Source organism: Pelodiscus sinensis, chromosome 2 (genome assembly GCF_052426305.1).
Source record: "Pelodiscus sinensis isolate ZL-2025 chromosome 2, ASM5242630v1, whole genome shotgun sequence".
Taxonomy (NCBI): domain Eukaryota; kingdom Metazoa; phylum Chordata; order Testudines; family Trionychidae; genus Pelodiscus; species Pelodiscus sinensis.
The window spans coordinates 45,618,901-45,632,341 of NC_143053.1; the positions used below are offsets into that span (position 1 = coordinate 45,618,901).

The window sequence follows — 13,441 nt, forward strand, 5'->3', positions numbered from 1 at the left end:
TGGTACCACCATAACTACAAATGGAAATTTTCAGTTATACTCATTGATTTTTTTTTAAGTATAAAATGAGAAATTCCCATATTCATGTCATGAATCCAAGCTAATGGAATTCAAAAGGTCTTTAGCTTCTTTCACTGAACAGATGCTGGTGCACCTTCAGAAAATACAAGTTAAGATAAACATAATCAGTGAAAACACACTTATTAAAAAAGGGAGAAGAGAAATGGTTCAAATTAAGTATTCTTGGTTAACAAGAAAACTATTCCAATTTTGCCTATCAAATAAAAAAATATCAAAAACTGGTTATGGTCCTGAAAGACATCAAAAGCAACACAACTGACAGGAAATGCTTTTCAGTTTAGTTGGAGATATACTGTCTGTGCTGTTTGGAGGAGAATATTACAGTTTAATATTGGTCTTTAATTCCAAAGAACAATACCTGTATTAAGAAAACTGATTCATGCCTTCAAGACCATGGGAAATGCTTGATAATGCGATCTCAGGGGACCTACTGATTTTTTTAAAGGGGTAGGAAGCAAAGAAGTCAAAATATGGGGAAGAATTGTTTTTAATATCAAAATGTAAAACAAATAAAGTTTTGGAGTTTGACCATAGTGGGGAGAACAGACTGACACCATTCATAAGAAGGGAGGCTAGGGCTATGGTTACATTGCACAGCTTATAGCAGCAAAGATGTACAGCTGTAGCACTGCTAGTGAAGATGCACTAAGCCGGGGTGGGCAATAATTTTTGCATGGGGCCACTACATAGATTTTAGAAGTTGCCAGGGGCCAGCAGAGAGGGCAGATCTCAGGGGAGGAGGGAAGGGGGGGTGGATGAGTGAGTGTCACAGAGACTGGGTGTGTGTGTGGCACAGACACCGGGCATGTGACAAACTGTGTGTGCATGTATGTGAGACAGAGAGAGAGAAAAAGGGCTGGCTGCTAGAATAATCTTAGAAACAGCTTCTTTAAGAAGCACTGCTCTAGGTCACCATTCATATCTTCTTAATAGATCAGCTCTCCTGTGTGTCCCTCTTCCCAACTCCTGCTCAGCAGAGATGGGGTATAGAGGCAGGGGGATACTCTGACATCAGCACTCTGCTCCCATCATCCCTCCACCCCGACATAGCTAGCAAGGGAGTTCAGGGAGCAGCTCTGCAGAATAGGGCATGGTGGGGGTAGGGCAGCTGAACACATGTTGCTGCTGCTGCTGCTGCTGCTAGTTGTAAGTATGTAAGCTCATCAGCTGGGCAGACTGGATAGAAATGTTAGGCAGGCTGAATTCGGCCCGTGGGCCGTATTTGCCCATCCCTGGTCTACGCCAATGAGAAAGAGCTCTCCTGTTGACTTCATGGCTCCAGCCCACACAAGAAGCTCTCTTGCCGACATAGCACTGTCCATACCAGTGCTTAGGTTGGCATTATTTATGTTACTCAGGGGAGTGGCTTATGCACACTCCTGAGTGACATAATTAATACCAACATAAACAGTAGTGTTTACACAGCTTGAGCAATGAAAAGGAATTAAACCTAGACTTCAAGTCAATGGAGTTCTGCACAGGTACAAGGATCTTTCCATGACATACGACAGCAGGATTTGGAGGCCTAAAGTTTAAAAAACCTCTTAGAATCTGGGGGTAAAAAGAGACTCTTGGGAAACTATTATTAGTTTTATTACATAAAAGTTTAGAATTTATACGATAGTGAGACAAAATAGTGCCTTAGCAAAGGAGTGTAACATCAGGCCTTGAAGTCAAGTAGGTATAGACAAACAGAAAATGTTTCTGATGTTAAAAGACAACAGGGTCTTGTTACAAAACACTAAAAAAAATGAGGATTAAAAACCAGTTTGAAGCATGGGGAAAATCTGGAAAATCCATAAATGACTAAGTCTGACATATAAGGAGGGGTTTTCCCAGCCTAACTCCATAAGGAATATTCTGTACTGGACTCTAATGTAAACAGGAAAGCAAGGTAAATTTCTAGGAGGAAGTGATGTGTACTTTTTTCTAGTAAAGTTGAGAAGTTGGGACAGCTCATTTGGGATAATCTAGAATTGCAGGAGACATTAAAAAAGACAGAATTATAGTGATCAGGTAGAGATGATGAAGACAGAAAATTGGTTGAGCATCTGATGCTTCATGGCAGTAAGTTTTCCAAGGCAACAGTAAAAGATATTTACTCCTAAATGATGGGAAGCAAGAGTTTGAATGACAAGACACTGAACAATCTGTCCTTATATTTTACATTTACCATTTATTAGCATTTGAAGTTCATTTCTTTACTAACTTTTATCTAGACTCAGCAGAATGATTTCTCATTTTTTATGCTTTACATTTACTTTGGGGAACAACAAGACTAATATAAAAAAACACCTTTCTCGGCAACCACTACTTTGCAGTAGCTGAAATAGGAAAACTTAAAGATCAATATGTAACATTTGCCAATTCAATTTTAAAAAGTAATATGACAACTGGCTTTTTGATATATGTTGGAAAAAGCTCTGTTGTCAAAGATAATGTTCACAACTCTGATCAATCTCTGGTTGAAAAAGCTACCTTTGAATATCTGGGGTTGTCGGTCTGTGGCATTTGCTTTGCCGTGCTAAAAAAAAAATCACAAGTTCACTGTATATGACAAAACTATGTCATCAGCTAATGAATGCATCTGGAACACAGCTGATCAGACAAAGGAAAAAAGATCTGATGACCTATTAACATGGTAAAAAGTCTCAGAGGGGTAGCTGTGTTAGTCTGTAATCTACACAGCAGAGCTAAAGTGGAAGTAAGCTATGCAACCTGAGCTATGTCAATTGTGTAGCTTAAGCTGAAATGTTGGCACCGTCTACACAGCAGGAGGTCCCAGAAAAAGCACTTTTTCTCCAACTTCCCTCATTCCTCCTACAATGAGGGTTATAGGAGTTGGGAGTCAGAAGTCCTCCAGCTCTACATTATGTCGAAATAACTGCTTGTAGTGTAGATGCAGACTATGTTATTTTGGAATGTCAATTATTCTGAAATAACACTGCTGTGTAGACATAGCCTAACTGTAAAAATGAGGAGTCTTGTTGCACCTTAGAGACTAACAATTTATTAGGTCATAATCTTTCCTGGACTAATGACCTAACAAATCTGTTAAGTCTCTAAGGTACAACAAGGCTCCTCATTGTTTTTCCTATTAGCATCACAAACCATCACAAACTCCACAAAGCAATTGAGCAGCCCCGAACTGATGCAGGGTTTGCTTCCTTTTCACTTTGTGCTTGGAACAAAGGGGAAGACGTGGGCCTCCCTGTACCAGTGCTCTAGAAATGATAAGTATGAAGAGGAAGTGGAGGGTTGAATAAAACGGCGATTCCGCAGGCCAGTATGGCCACACTGGCAGCGGGTCTGCGTGCCCTCTAAGCCCTCCAGTTCGCCTTGCTCTTAACCTTATTAGGGCCAAAGAAGCGCTCATCTCCTCACAGCCTCGGGCCCTTAGAGTAACTTCCACTGCCCGTCGCGGGGCCCACAGGCAGGTACAAGCCAGGCCTGTTGATGCGGGATAAAGCTCAGGAAAGATTAAGGCGGGATCAGCTCGCAGGGGCGAGTTAGCGAGCAGCAAGTGGCAGGGCTCCCAGGGGAGGGATCAGGGCCCTGGGTGCGAGGTGACGGGCAGCCCAGGCACCGCTCCCGGCCCCAGCCTGGGGGCAATCCGTGTGTGTGGGGGGCAGAGCCAGGAGCAAAATTCCCCGCCCGAGCCCGCGTTACCTGTCCAGCAGCGGCCCCTGCAGGCACTTGATGGCCACCGGGACCCTCCAGTCGGCGTGGCGCGCCGAGGACACGGTGCCGTAGGCGCCGCGGCTGAGGAAGCGCAGGTCGGGCAGCTTGCTGGAGGGGATGGTGGGCAGCGCGCAGCTGATGCTGCGGGACAAGGCGCCGTCGCCGTTCATCCTCGCGCCAGGCCCCGCGGTCGCCGTCTCGGCCCGGCTGCTGCCCGCTGACGCGGGCGGGGAGGCGGCTCCGGGCGGCCGCCAGAGGGACTCGCAGGAAGCCGGGTTCCGGGTTGGCTGGCTCCGGCCTCTCCCTGCCCCCACGCACGGGGGAAGGGCGCGGGGACGTGCCCAGAGCGCCCCCTGCCCGGCCGGCCGGCCCCGCTCTAGCCCTGGTCTGGGGGCGCTACACCGGCGAAGCTCGCTCCAGCCACTGAACCTCCTCGCCCCGCCTCCGGCCGCTCAGCGCGGCTGCGGCCCCTTCCCGGCTCCGCGCTTGGCTACCCCGGCGCGGGGCTACTAGTCGCCCCCCCGATTCCCCGGCTCCGGGCGCTCGGTCTTGCAGCCGAAAGAGCCTCCCAGCGGCAACATCGCGGCCGCCACTCCAGCCCCGCTCCCCTCCGGGAGCCTCCACGCAGCCCGGGGTGAGGAGGGCGACGGGCGCCCCCCCATGCAAAGCCAGGGGAGCCCGACTGGCCAGGGACAGGAGCTAGGAGAGCGCCGCGCCCAGCCAAGCCTGCTCCTGCTGGGAGCAACATGCGCACAGGCCCCCTCCCTTCTCAGCTGCTCCCGACGGCGCGGGGAAGGCGGCGGCAGGGCAGGAGCCCTCCACCCACCTCTTCCGGGAAATCGGCGGCTTGTTGAAATCAGGACAGTGCGAACCAGAGCGGAGGGTGAGATCCCGCACGGGCAGGCTGGCGGGGGCTTGACGCTGCAGAGGGGGCTTGCGGGAAGGGAGATATTGAGACAAAGTGGAGCAGTGCCTGGAGAGGTTTATTGGTGGTGTCTCTGCTCTCTCGGACTAAGTACCAGCTGGAGCGCGTCATTATTGTAGCAACACTTTGGTAACTGTCAGAAGTAAGTATCAGTGGCAAGGGTGTTACTGTACTGTCTGGTAACTGGTTTTGATCACGTGTAAATGCCAAGCGAGGGAGGAGTGCGCGGTAGGAAACATTGAAACAAAGCTTTTAAAGCGTTCTCAGTTCTTTATATACGCTGTTCGTAAAGTACTGTATGGCTAAAATGAAGGAAAGCCAGAACATAAAGCATTTGTCCATTTAATATTTATTAAAGTGTTGCACGTTGCTGTTTTTCCTTGACAGATTTTCTGTTATTCTTGTTGCCTGGTGGGCTTCAGATCAGGAACAACTGGGTAAATGCTTAATTTCAAAGTGACGTTAAAGCTGAAGGCTATGTCTAGACTGGCATGATTTTCCGCAAATGCTTTTAGCGGAAAAAAAGTGTTTCTGTTAAAAGCATTTGCAGAAAAGAGCGTCTAGATTGGCACGGACGCTTTTCCACAAAAGCACTTCTTGTGGAAAAGCATCCATGCCAATCTAGATGCGGTTTTGTGCAAGAAAGCCCCGATCGCCATTTTTGCCATCGGGGCTTTTTTGCGCAAAACAGTTTTTAGCTGTCTACACTGGCCCTCTTGCGCAAAAACATTTCCAGAAAAAGGCTTTTGCCCGAATGGAAACGTCAGAGCATTTGCGCAAGAAGTACTGATTTCGGAGAGTAGAACGTCAGTGCTTTTGCACAAAATCAAGTGGCCAGTGTAGACAGCTGGCAAGTTTTTGCGCAAAAGCGGCCGCTGTGTTTGGGAAGAGTGTGGCTCCAGCAACCATGAGTGTATTGTCCCTTGCTTCATGTTGAGCTGCTGAAAATACCAAGCTGCACAAACCTTTTTAAGTAACTTTTTTTGAGTGCTCTTATGTTAAAAGATCATCCCTGTGTCCCCTTCAATTGCTCTGGTATGGTAAGGGGTGTGGTATAAGAACAACAGCTAAATAGAATCTTCATTTTCTCCTGTTTAAATACTGAGAACTGGAAGCCAGTAATTGAAAGCTGTAGATTGCTGGGTTTTTCTGAATCTCACTTCCACTTATATTTTCATAAAATACTAGGGTAGATGGACCAGATTAAAATGATATTTGTCAAAATAGCAGCTCTTGTATTATTTGGGTGTTTGTTTCTTATAGAGATTTTTTGGTGTACTGCTATTTTTCAAGTAGCAATTAGTTAACTCCCAACTCTGCAAATATATATCTGACCAGGCCAATACAAGTCCACTTGGCGGCACAGCAGGACTGGCAGGCTCCCTACCCGGTTCCATATAGCTCCCAGGAAGTGGCCAGCAGGTGACCATGGGGACTCCACATACTACTTGTCAACTCCTCAGTGCTCATTGGCTGGGAACTACAGCCAATGGGAACTACAGGGGTAACACCTGAAGGTGGGGTCAGTGAATGGAGCCCCTTGCATGTTCCTCCACCTAGGAGTCAGACACATGTTGGCTGCTTTGCATGAGCTGCCTGAGGTCAGTGTTGCCTGGAGCCTGCACCTCAAACCCCATCCTGTACCCAGTCCTCTGTCCCAGCTCAGCACTCCCTCCAATACCCAAATTCTCTCCTTGATCCTCTTCCACCCCAACCCACAGATACTGGAACTAGGGGTGCTGTAGCACCCCCATCTTTAAGTGTGTTTCATTATATCCAGAGTTTACAGTTTGGTTCAATGGCTCTCAGCACCCCCACTGTACAAATTGTTCCAGCACCTCTGTCCCAAGCTCCTGCCCCAGCTCTGAGTCCCCTCCCACACTTTGAACCCTCCAGCCTAGAGCCCCCTTCTGAGACCCAAACCCTTTATCCCTGGCTCCACCCCAGAGTCCATACCCCTGGCTGAAACACACCTTCTCCTGCATCCCAATCTCTGCCCCAGCTTGGTGAAAATGAGTGAGTGAGAGAGTAGGAAAGTGAGCAACAGAGGGAGGGGAGATGAAATAAGCAAAATTGTTCCATTTTCTATTAAGTAGGCAACCCTGTCCCTAAACTTTAAGAAGTTAAGAAGTTGAGGTAAAGAAAGAAGAGAGAGATTCTAAGTGGCCTCCTACAAAAATGGTTTCTAATACATGGAAGACAAAAACAGTGCTGTTTTTAATATCTGTTCAATACTTTTCAACACCTTCCTCTGCTCCTATATTGATCCATTGAAGTATTTGTACCTCTCCATTGCCTTTCTCTTCCCCCAAAAGCTTGGTTGCCCTTTCAGCAACAGTGTATAAGTTCTTTCATTTTCTATTAAAGGAAGTAAATTTGGAATATTTAATAATGCCCGTTATCTTTCTCTCTATATAAAAAACCTTTTCCTGTGGGATGACAGAGTGACAGCACATCACTCTGCGTTCCACAGCCCCTCCTCTCTGAGCCATCCAGCTCTGGGGAAGTGAGATCCTCCCTCCTTAGTGCTCTGGGGCAGCAGCCACGCAGCCTCCCCAGTCTCCCTGATGCTTGGTGAGGGGGGCGGGCCGGGAGCTGCGTGGACTAACTGGTTTTCGGGGGCGGCAGGGGGGACAGCCATGTGACCTCCTCTGTCTCCCTGGAGTTCATTGGGGGCAGGGTGGGAGCTACGCAGCCTCCCTGGCCTCTTTGTGCTCCATGGGATGGGGTGGGAGCCACGTGGCCTGCCTGGTGCTTGGGGACGGGGGGGAGGGCACGGGGTAGGAGATACATGGACTGTCCAGCGCTCTTGAGGGCGGGGTGGTAGGCATGCGGCCTCCTTGCCTTCTCAGTGCTCCAGGGGGCAGCACAGGAGCCATGCAGCTTCCCCAGTGCTAGAGGGAGGCATAGCCACACAGCCTCCCTCCTTCCCGGTGCTGGGGGGCAGGGCTGGAGCCTTGTGGCCTTGCCCTTCTCCCTTCCCTGGTGCTCGGAGGGTGGGTGAGAGTGGGAGCTATGCAGCCTCTCCCCTCCTTGGTGCTCTGGGGTGTGTATGGGAGCAACACAGCCTCCCTTCTCCCTGGTGCTTGGGGGAAGGAGGGTGAGAGCCCCACAGCCTCCTCCCTGTCCCTTCCCCTGTGCTCTGGGAGCCAGAGCTGTGTGGCTTTCCCCTTCCCCTCTCCTCAGTGCTTGGAGGGGGGGGGGCAAAACGAGAGCCCCACAGCCTCTCCCCTCCCCAGTACTCTGGGGGGAGGGGGGAGAGCTGTGCAGCCTCCTCCCACATCTGTGTTCCAGTGGGGCAAGGGCCACATGGCCTCTTCCTCCCAGATGTGCTGCGGAGGCGGGAGGGGGGTTGGCAATGTAGCGAGCAGGGGGCACAGCCCCCTAGTAATCTTTAAATAACATGAATTAAAAAGAGCTGTAGGGCTACAAACTGCTACTGAAAAGGCAGTGGTCACTTTGTAGGGAGAGAAACAGTTTAAAAACTACTGCTTTCTTTTTCCAGGCCCACATCCCCAGCTACCTCTCGTCCCTCCTCCCCTTAGCCTTGTCTACACTACAGTTTTGTTTGCAAAAGTTATGTCAACACTCAAAGTGCTATACAAAAAAGCAGTATTGCATATTCACACTACACTTCTGTTGGCAGAGTGCGCCTGCACTTGGAGCACTAGCACTGACAGTGTGGGTACCTATCCCATAGCCCAGCTCAACATCCTTTGCCACTCTGTGCCATGGGAAGATGGAGCAGATTGCAGCACATGCTGGGATTATGCTCAACGTCCCAGCTATCTATGGGGTTCTGGTTATATTTTGCAGTACTTTTCAATGGCTTTTATTTGCTGTGCACCCCAGCATATCTGTGTGATGGGACAGATCCATCACTAGTCCCTGGTGCTCTGATTACTGTCATTAACATATTTCAGCTTCCAGTGCAGTTAATCATGAAGTTCTTGATTGAACAGGACTCCCAGTTGCCTGGCCTGTTGTGATACGGGTAGGAAGACTTTAGATTTCCTTTGTCATTCAAAGAATAGCTGCACAAGGTAGACTGTTTTTTTGGGGCTTGGGAAACAAGCATTGAGCAGTGGGATCATATTGTCTTGCAGGTCAGGGATAAGAAGTAATGGCTGCAAAACATTTGAGTGTGAAAAGCCACCTTCAAGGAACTGTGTGCGGAGCTCACCTCAGCACTGCGATGCAAAGACACCAAAATGAGCTGTGCCCTGTTAGTAAAGACAAGCATAGTGATTGCAATGTGGAAGCTGGTTACTCCATACTGCTACCAGTCAGTCAGGGATCAGTTTGCAGTTGCTAAGTTGACTGTTGGGGCTTTGTTAATGCAAATGTGCAGTTCCATCAATCACATTCTGCTACTAAGGTCCATGACTTTGGGAGATGTGTGTGAAATAGTAGATGGCATTGCAGAAATGGGTTTCCTTAACTGTGAAGGCGTTATAGACGGCACACTCATTCTAATTTTGGCACCAGACCACCTTGACATGGAATACATCAATAGGAAGGGATACTTCTCTATGGTGTTGCAGGTGTTTGTGGATCACCGTGGCTATTACAGTGACATCAGCATGGGGTGGTTCAGCAAGGTGCATGACACATGCATCTTTAGGAACACCAGCCTGTACAGATGCAGCCTATACAGACTTTTTTTCCAGACCATAAGTTTACAGTGGGGATTGTTGAAATGTGCATAGTTATCGTGGGAGACTCAGCATACCCCTTATTGCCTGAGACTTTACATGATAAGCCCGGATAGCAGTAAGGAGTGGTTCAGCAACAGGCTCAGTAGGTGTTGAATGACTGTGGAATGTGCCTTTGGCAGATTAAAGGCATGCTGGTGATGCCTTTGACAGGCTAGCCCTCAATGAAGATAATGTTTCCATGGTCATAGCTGCAAGTTGTACTTAGCATAATATTTGTGAAGCTATGGGTGAAAGATTTGCTAAGTGGAGGAATACTGAGGCAGACTGCCTGGCTGCTGATTTTGAGGGCTATCAGAGGGGCTTTCAGGCAACACTTTGAAAATGAAAACCAGTAATGTATGTCCCTTCTCTTGGCAGGTCCACTGATTGGGAGAGGGGGAAATGAGGGGAAAGGAGGCAGCTCCCTCCGGCCAAACCCCTAGCACCCTGCACAACCCTCTCAAGGGACCCAAGAAATCTGCCAGCCACCCTCTCTCTCAGTACTGCAATGTTATATCATATATATAGTAGCCCAATGTCTGTGACTCTGTAACACTGAAATGCTGGCTGTTCCCTCTGGGCAGTGCTGTTGCCTCCAGACGTGGCACTCGGCTGACTTCTGAGCCACTCAGCTGGGTCGCCGCGTGGGAGCAAGCGGTGCAAGTGGCCGTTTGGGGTCCGCCTCCCCATGCAGCACAGGGATGGGGCCCTTGTGCTGCTTGCTCCTGCGCAGCGGCCAAGCTGAGCACCATGGTGGGAGGCAACAGCGCCGCCCAGAGGGAATAGCCAGGGGGCGGGGCCTGGATGAGTGTGCGTCTCTGATGTCAGGAAAGGGCGCCGGATTCAAAAGGAGGAAAGAGGAGTGGACACATAGGAGACAGAGAGGAGAACGGAGGAGGCGGAGGACAGCGAGAGAGAGAGTGAGAGAGACGCAGCAGGAGGAAGAGAAGAGAGAAACAGAGTGAGAGACAGGAGGGGGAGAAGAGAAAGAGAGAGAGATGGAGAGAGAGGCAGGAGGCGGATGAGAGAGAGAGAGGGTGAAGTAGTAGGAGGAGAAGAGAAAGAGAGACCGTTTGTGCTGCATGCTCCCACACGGTGGCCCGGCTGAGCGGAGCAGAAGTCAGCCAAGCGCCACTGCAGGAGGCAAAGAGAGGTGGGGAGGTGACGTACACACCCAGGGGGTGGGGCCTGGACGAGCGTATAGTTCTATACAGCACTAGAGTGTATAGTTGTTTACTAGGCTGCAGGGCAGCAGAGTTCAAACTGCTGCTCAGAGTGGTCAGGATTGGCATTGTGGGAGGCCAACTAGAGGAATAAAATAAAACACACTGTCTACGCTGTCACTTTCTCAACAAAACTTTTCACAAGAAGCCTTATGTTTCTCATTGGGGTAGTTTAATTTTATTGCCAAAACAGGGCATAGTTTTCACACCAAAAGTCACATTGTAGTCAGGCTCTTATACAGGGGGCTGTGTAGGGTATGAACGCACCCTCCCATGGTATCCCAAGTGAGCATGTTCCGGCTGGCCAGGGGAAGGCAGGAGCAGCACGCTGCCTGAGCCTCCCTCCTCTGTGCTGCTGTCAGTGGGGGAAGGCTGGGTCTGATTTCCCCTTTCCCAACCGCTGCTGTAGGCATTCTGGGGGTGGAGTGTTGCTGCTCCCAAATGCCTGCCATCCCTGTGCTCCAGGGTGGGGAGGCTGGAGTACACACTCTCGTCCCCATGGGGGAGGGGGAAAATATGCATGCTCAGCGCACTGCCCTGCCTCCTCCCCTCCCCGTGGTGGGGAAGTGGGGCTTCAGGAGAAAGGGTAGGGCTGTAGTAGGGCCGGGGGCCTGCCTCCCCCAGCTCTACCTTTACCAGTTGCCCATGTCTCAGCCTATACTATCTTTCTTCTCCAGTTAACGCTTACTTAACAGATAAAGGGGTTTCTTTGGTCTTCCATAATGCCTCATCTGTGCACCATTGAGACTTGCTCAAATGTAACATTCAAAAAGGCTCAACTTGCCAATCAGAAACTGGTTTGAGCAAGTCAACTTTCACTGAAACTCATGGTCTTCAATCTCTTAACTTTTTTTAAAGTTATACCGTATTACACTAATGTACACTTTAGAAAGGATGAACTAGCTTATATGTCATGCCAGAAAACCTAGAAGTAGATGGAGACATTAGAGTAAGACTACAATTTCCAGATCAATGAAATTTGACCTATTGTTCTTATGAATGCAGCTCTTCAAAGTTGTACATGTGATTCGTAAGTGCACGCTGTGCCCTACTAGCTCTACTTGGTCTTGAACAAAGCAAGTAAACTGGTGTTTGCAATACTTCATGTAAATTAATCCAAAAGAGTGGAGTGTTAAGTAAATAGACATTGTGAAAAAGGTAAATGCCTAGCCCTCTGTCATGAATGGAGCCTGTGGACAGGAGAGCATAAAGAGCGTGCGTATGCCCTTTGTCCACCCCCTTTACTTCCAGCAGCCAGTGCTGGTGGGAAGATGAAATGAGGAAGCTACATTTCCAGATACTGACTGGTAACTAAACTCGATGAAAATAAATTGCAATAAAATTATACTATACATAGTTGCAGCATTGTGATACGTGACCGTTATTTGCAGTTATCTGTTTAGATATATATTTGAGAGAGTTTTGCAGTTTTGTCTGCCTAAGAACTCCTAAAGGAAGAGCTAGGATCACCAAATTCCGTATACAGTTTTCTTTTATCATAACTTAAAGTAACATAAGGGTTTGGTTGTGACAGGAAAATGGGATTGCTTCTCATAAAACCATACAGAAAAGAGACCAGGCAGGTGAAAGGGATTGTCTGCGGATGCCTCTTCATCTGGGATTGCCCCAGACCTGAGCCTTCCATAGCACAAGTGCCCTTTAGGGAGGATTCATATGAGGACATTGGTGGCTATTTCCCTTTGTCAGGAAGTAAGCAATTTGCTGCATTCCCCACTCTGGCTGGGGAACAGAGGAGGCAGAGGAGCTGTGCATTTTGCTCTCACTTCCTAACAGGGACAGGAAAGGGAAGAGCAAGCAGTCCTGGCACGAATCTCAGGGGAGGAGGACTTTGGCTTCCCTACCCTCCACACCTTCTGCTCTACACACATACCAAGTCCTTTGCCCAGAGCCCTCCTCACCCCCAACCCTGACTCCTGCACCCTCAACCTCCTACTCTGAACCATTCCTTAAGGATCCAATCAAGACCAGGTAAATGTGTATGTTAGCTATATTTCTGTTCGCTCTCTGGATTTTACACCTGAAACCTCTGTTCCTGAGTTTCAGAGGGTTCACTTCCTGTGTTTCAATACTATATTGTACATAATGTAACCCTTCTGCCAGGTAGGTCTGGCAGTAACCAGGGCTGGGTTCAATATCTTGGGGTCCATCTCACAAAGAACTGGCTCGAGCCCCCACCCAGTAATCTGGGAAATTCACACAGCACAGAGTCTGAGTGTAGGAAAGAAACATTTAATGAAACAGAGAGAGGTCATATAGCATTAACTTGGGAAAATACCACAAACAGAGTTCATAACCCAAACATGAGCTAAGCCGCCTCCCCCCATCCCCCGCAGCCAAGAATCACCTGAAGTCGGAAGAGTCTGACACCCCAAAAGTTTCTGTCCCTGGTCAATGCCACCCATAGTCTCAAAGTTCATCTGCAGGCTACGTCTACATTGGCAAGATTTTGCACAAATTCTTTTAACGCAAGAGTTTTTGCATTAAAGTATTTGCACAAGAGAGCGTCTACACTGGCATGTGCTTTTGCGCAAGAGTTGTGCTTTTGCACAAAAGCATCCGTGCCAGTGTAGATGCTCTCTTGCGCAAGAAAGCTCTGATGGCATTTTAGCCATCGGGCTTTCTTGCGCAAGAAATTCATGTTGCCTGTCTACACTGGTCTCTTGCGCAAGAACAGTTGCACAAGAGGGCTTATTCCTGAGCGGGAGCATCATAGTTATTGAGCAAGAAGCACTGATTTCTTACATTAGAACATCAGTGTTCTTGCGCAAGAATTCCCTTCCAGTGTAGACAGGCAGCATGCTTTTGCACAAAAG

At 48.7% G+C, this 13,441-nt stretch overlaps 1 protein-coding gene and 1 long non-coding RNA gene across 2 annotated transcripts in view; one reads left to right on the forward strand and one right to left on the reverse strand.

Moving 5' to 3' along the window:
* The window catches only part of RIPK2 (receptor interacting serine/threonine kinase 2), a 37,678-nt gene extending 33,140 nt beyond the window's left edge, over positions 1 to 4,538 (reverse strand). The window contains exon 1 of the mRNA XM_006114326.5: positions 3,751 to 4,538. Coding sequence (XP_006114388.3) covers positions 3,751 to 3,932 — 182 coding nt within the window. The 5' untranslated portion in view covers positions 3,933 to 4,538. The remainder of the gene's footprint in view (positions 1 to 3,750) is intronic.
* A 157-nt stretch (positions 4,539 to 4,695) lies between these two features.
* Positions 4,696 to 13,441, forward strand: part of LOC112544022 (uncharacterized) — a 225,366-nt gene continuing 216,620 nt past the window's right edge. Inside the window, exon 1 of the long non-coding RNA XR_016348703.1 lies at positions 4,696 to 4,829. This is a non-coding gene — a long non-coding RNA (uncharacterized LOC112544022). The remainder of the gene's footprint in view (positions 4,830 to 13,441) is intronic.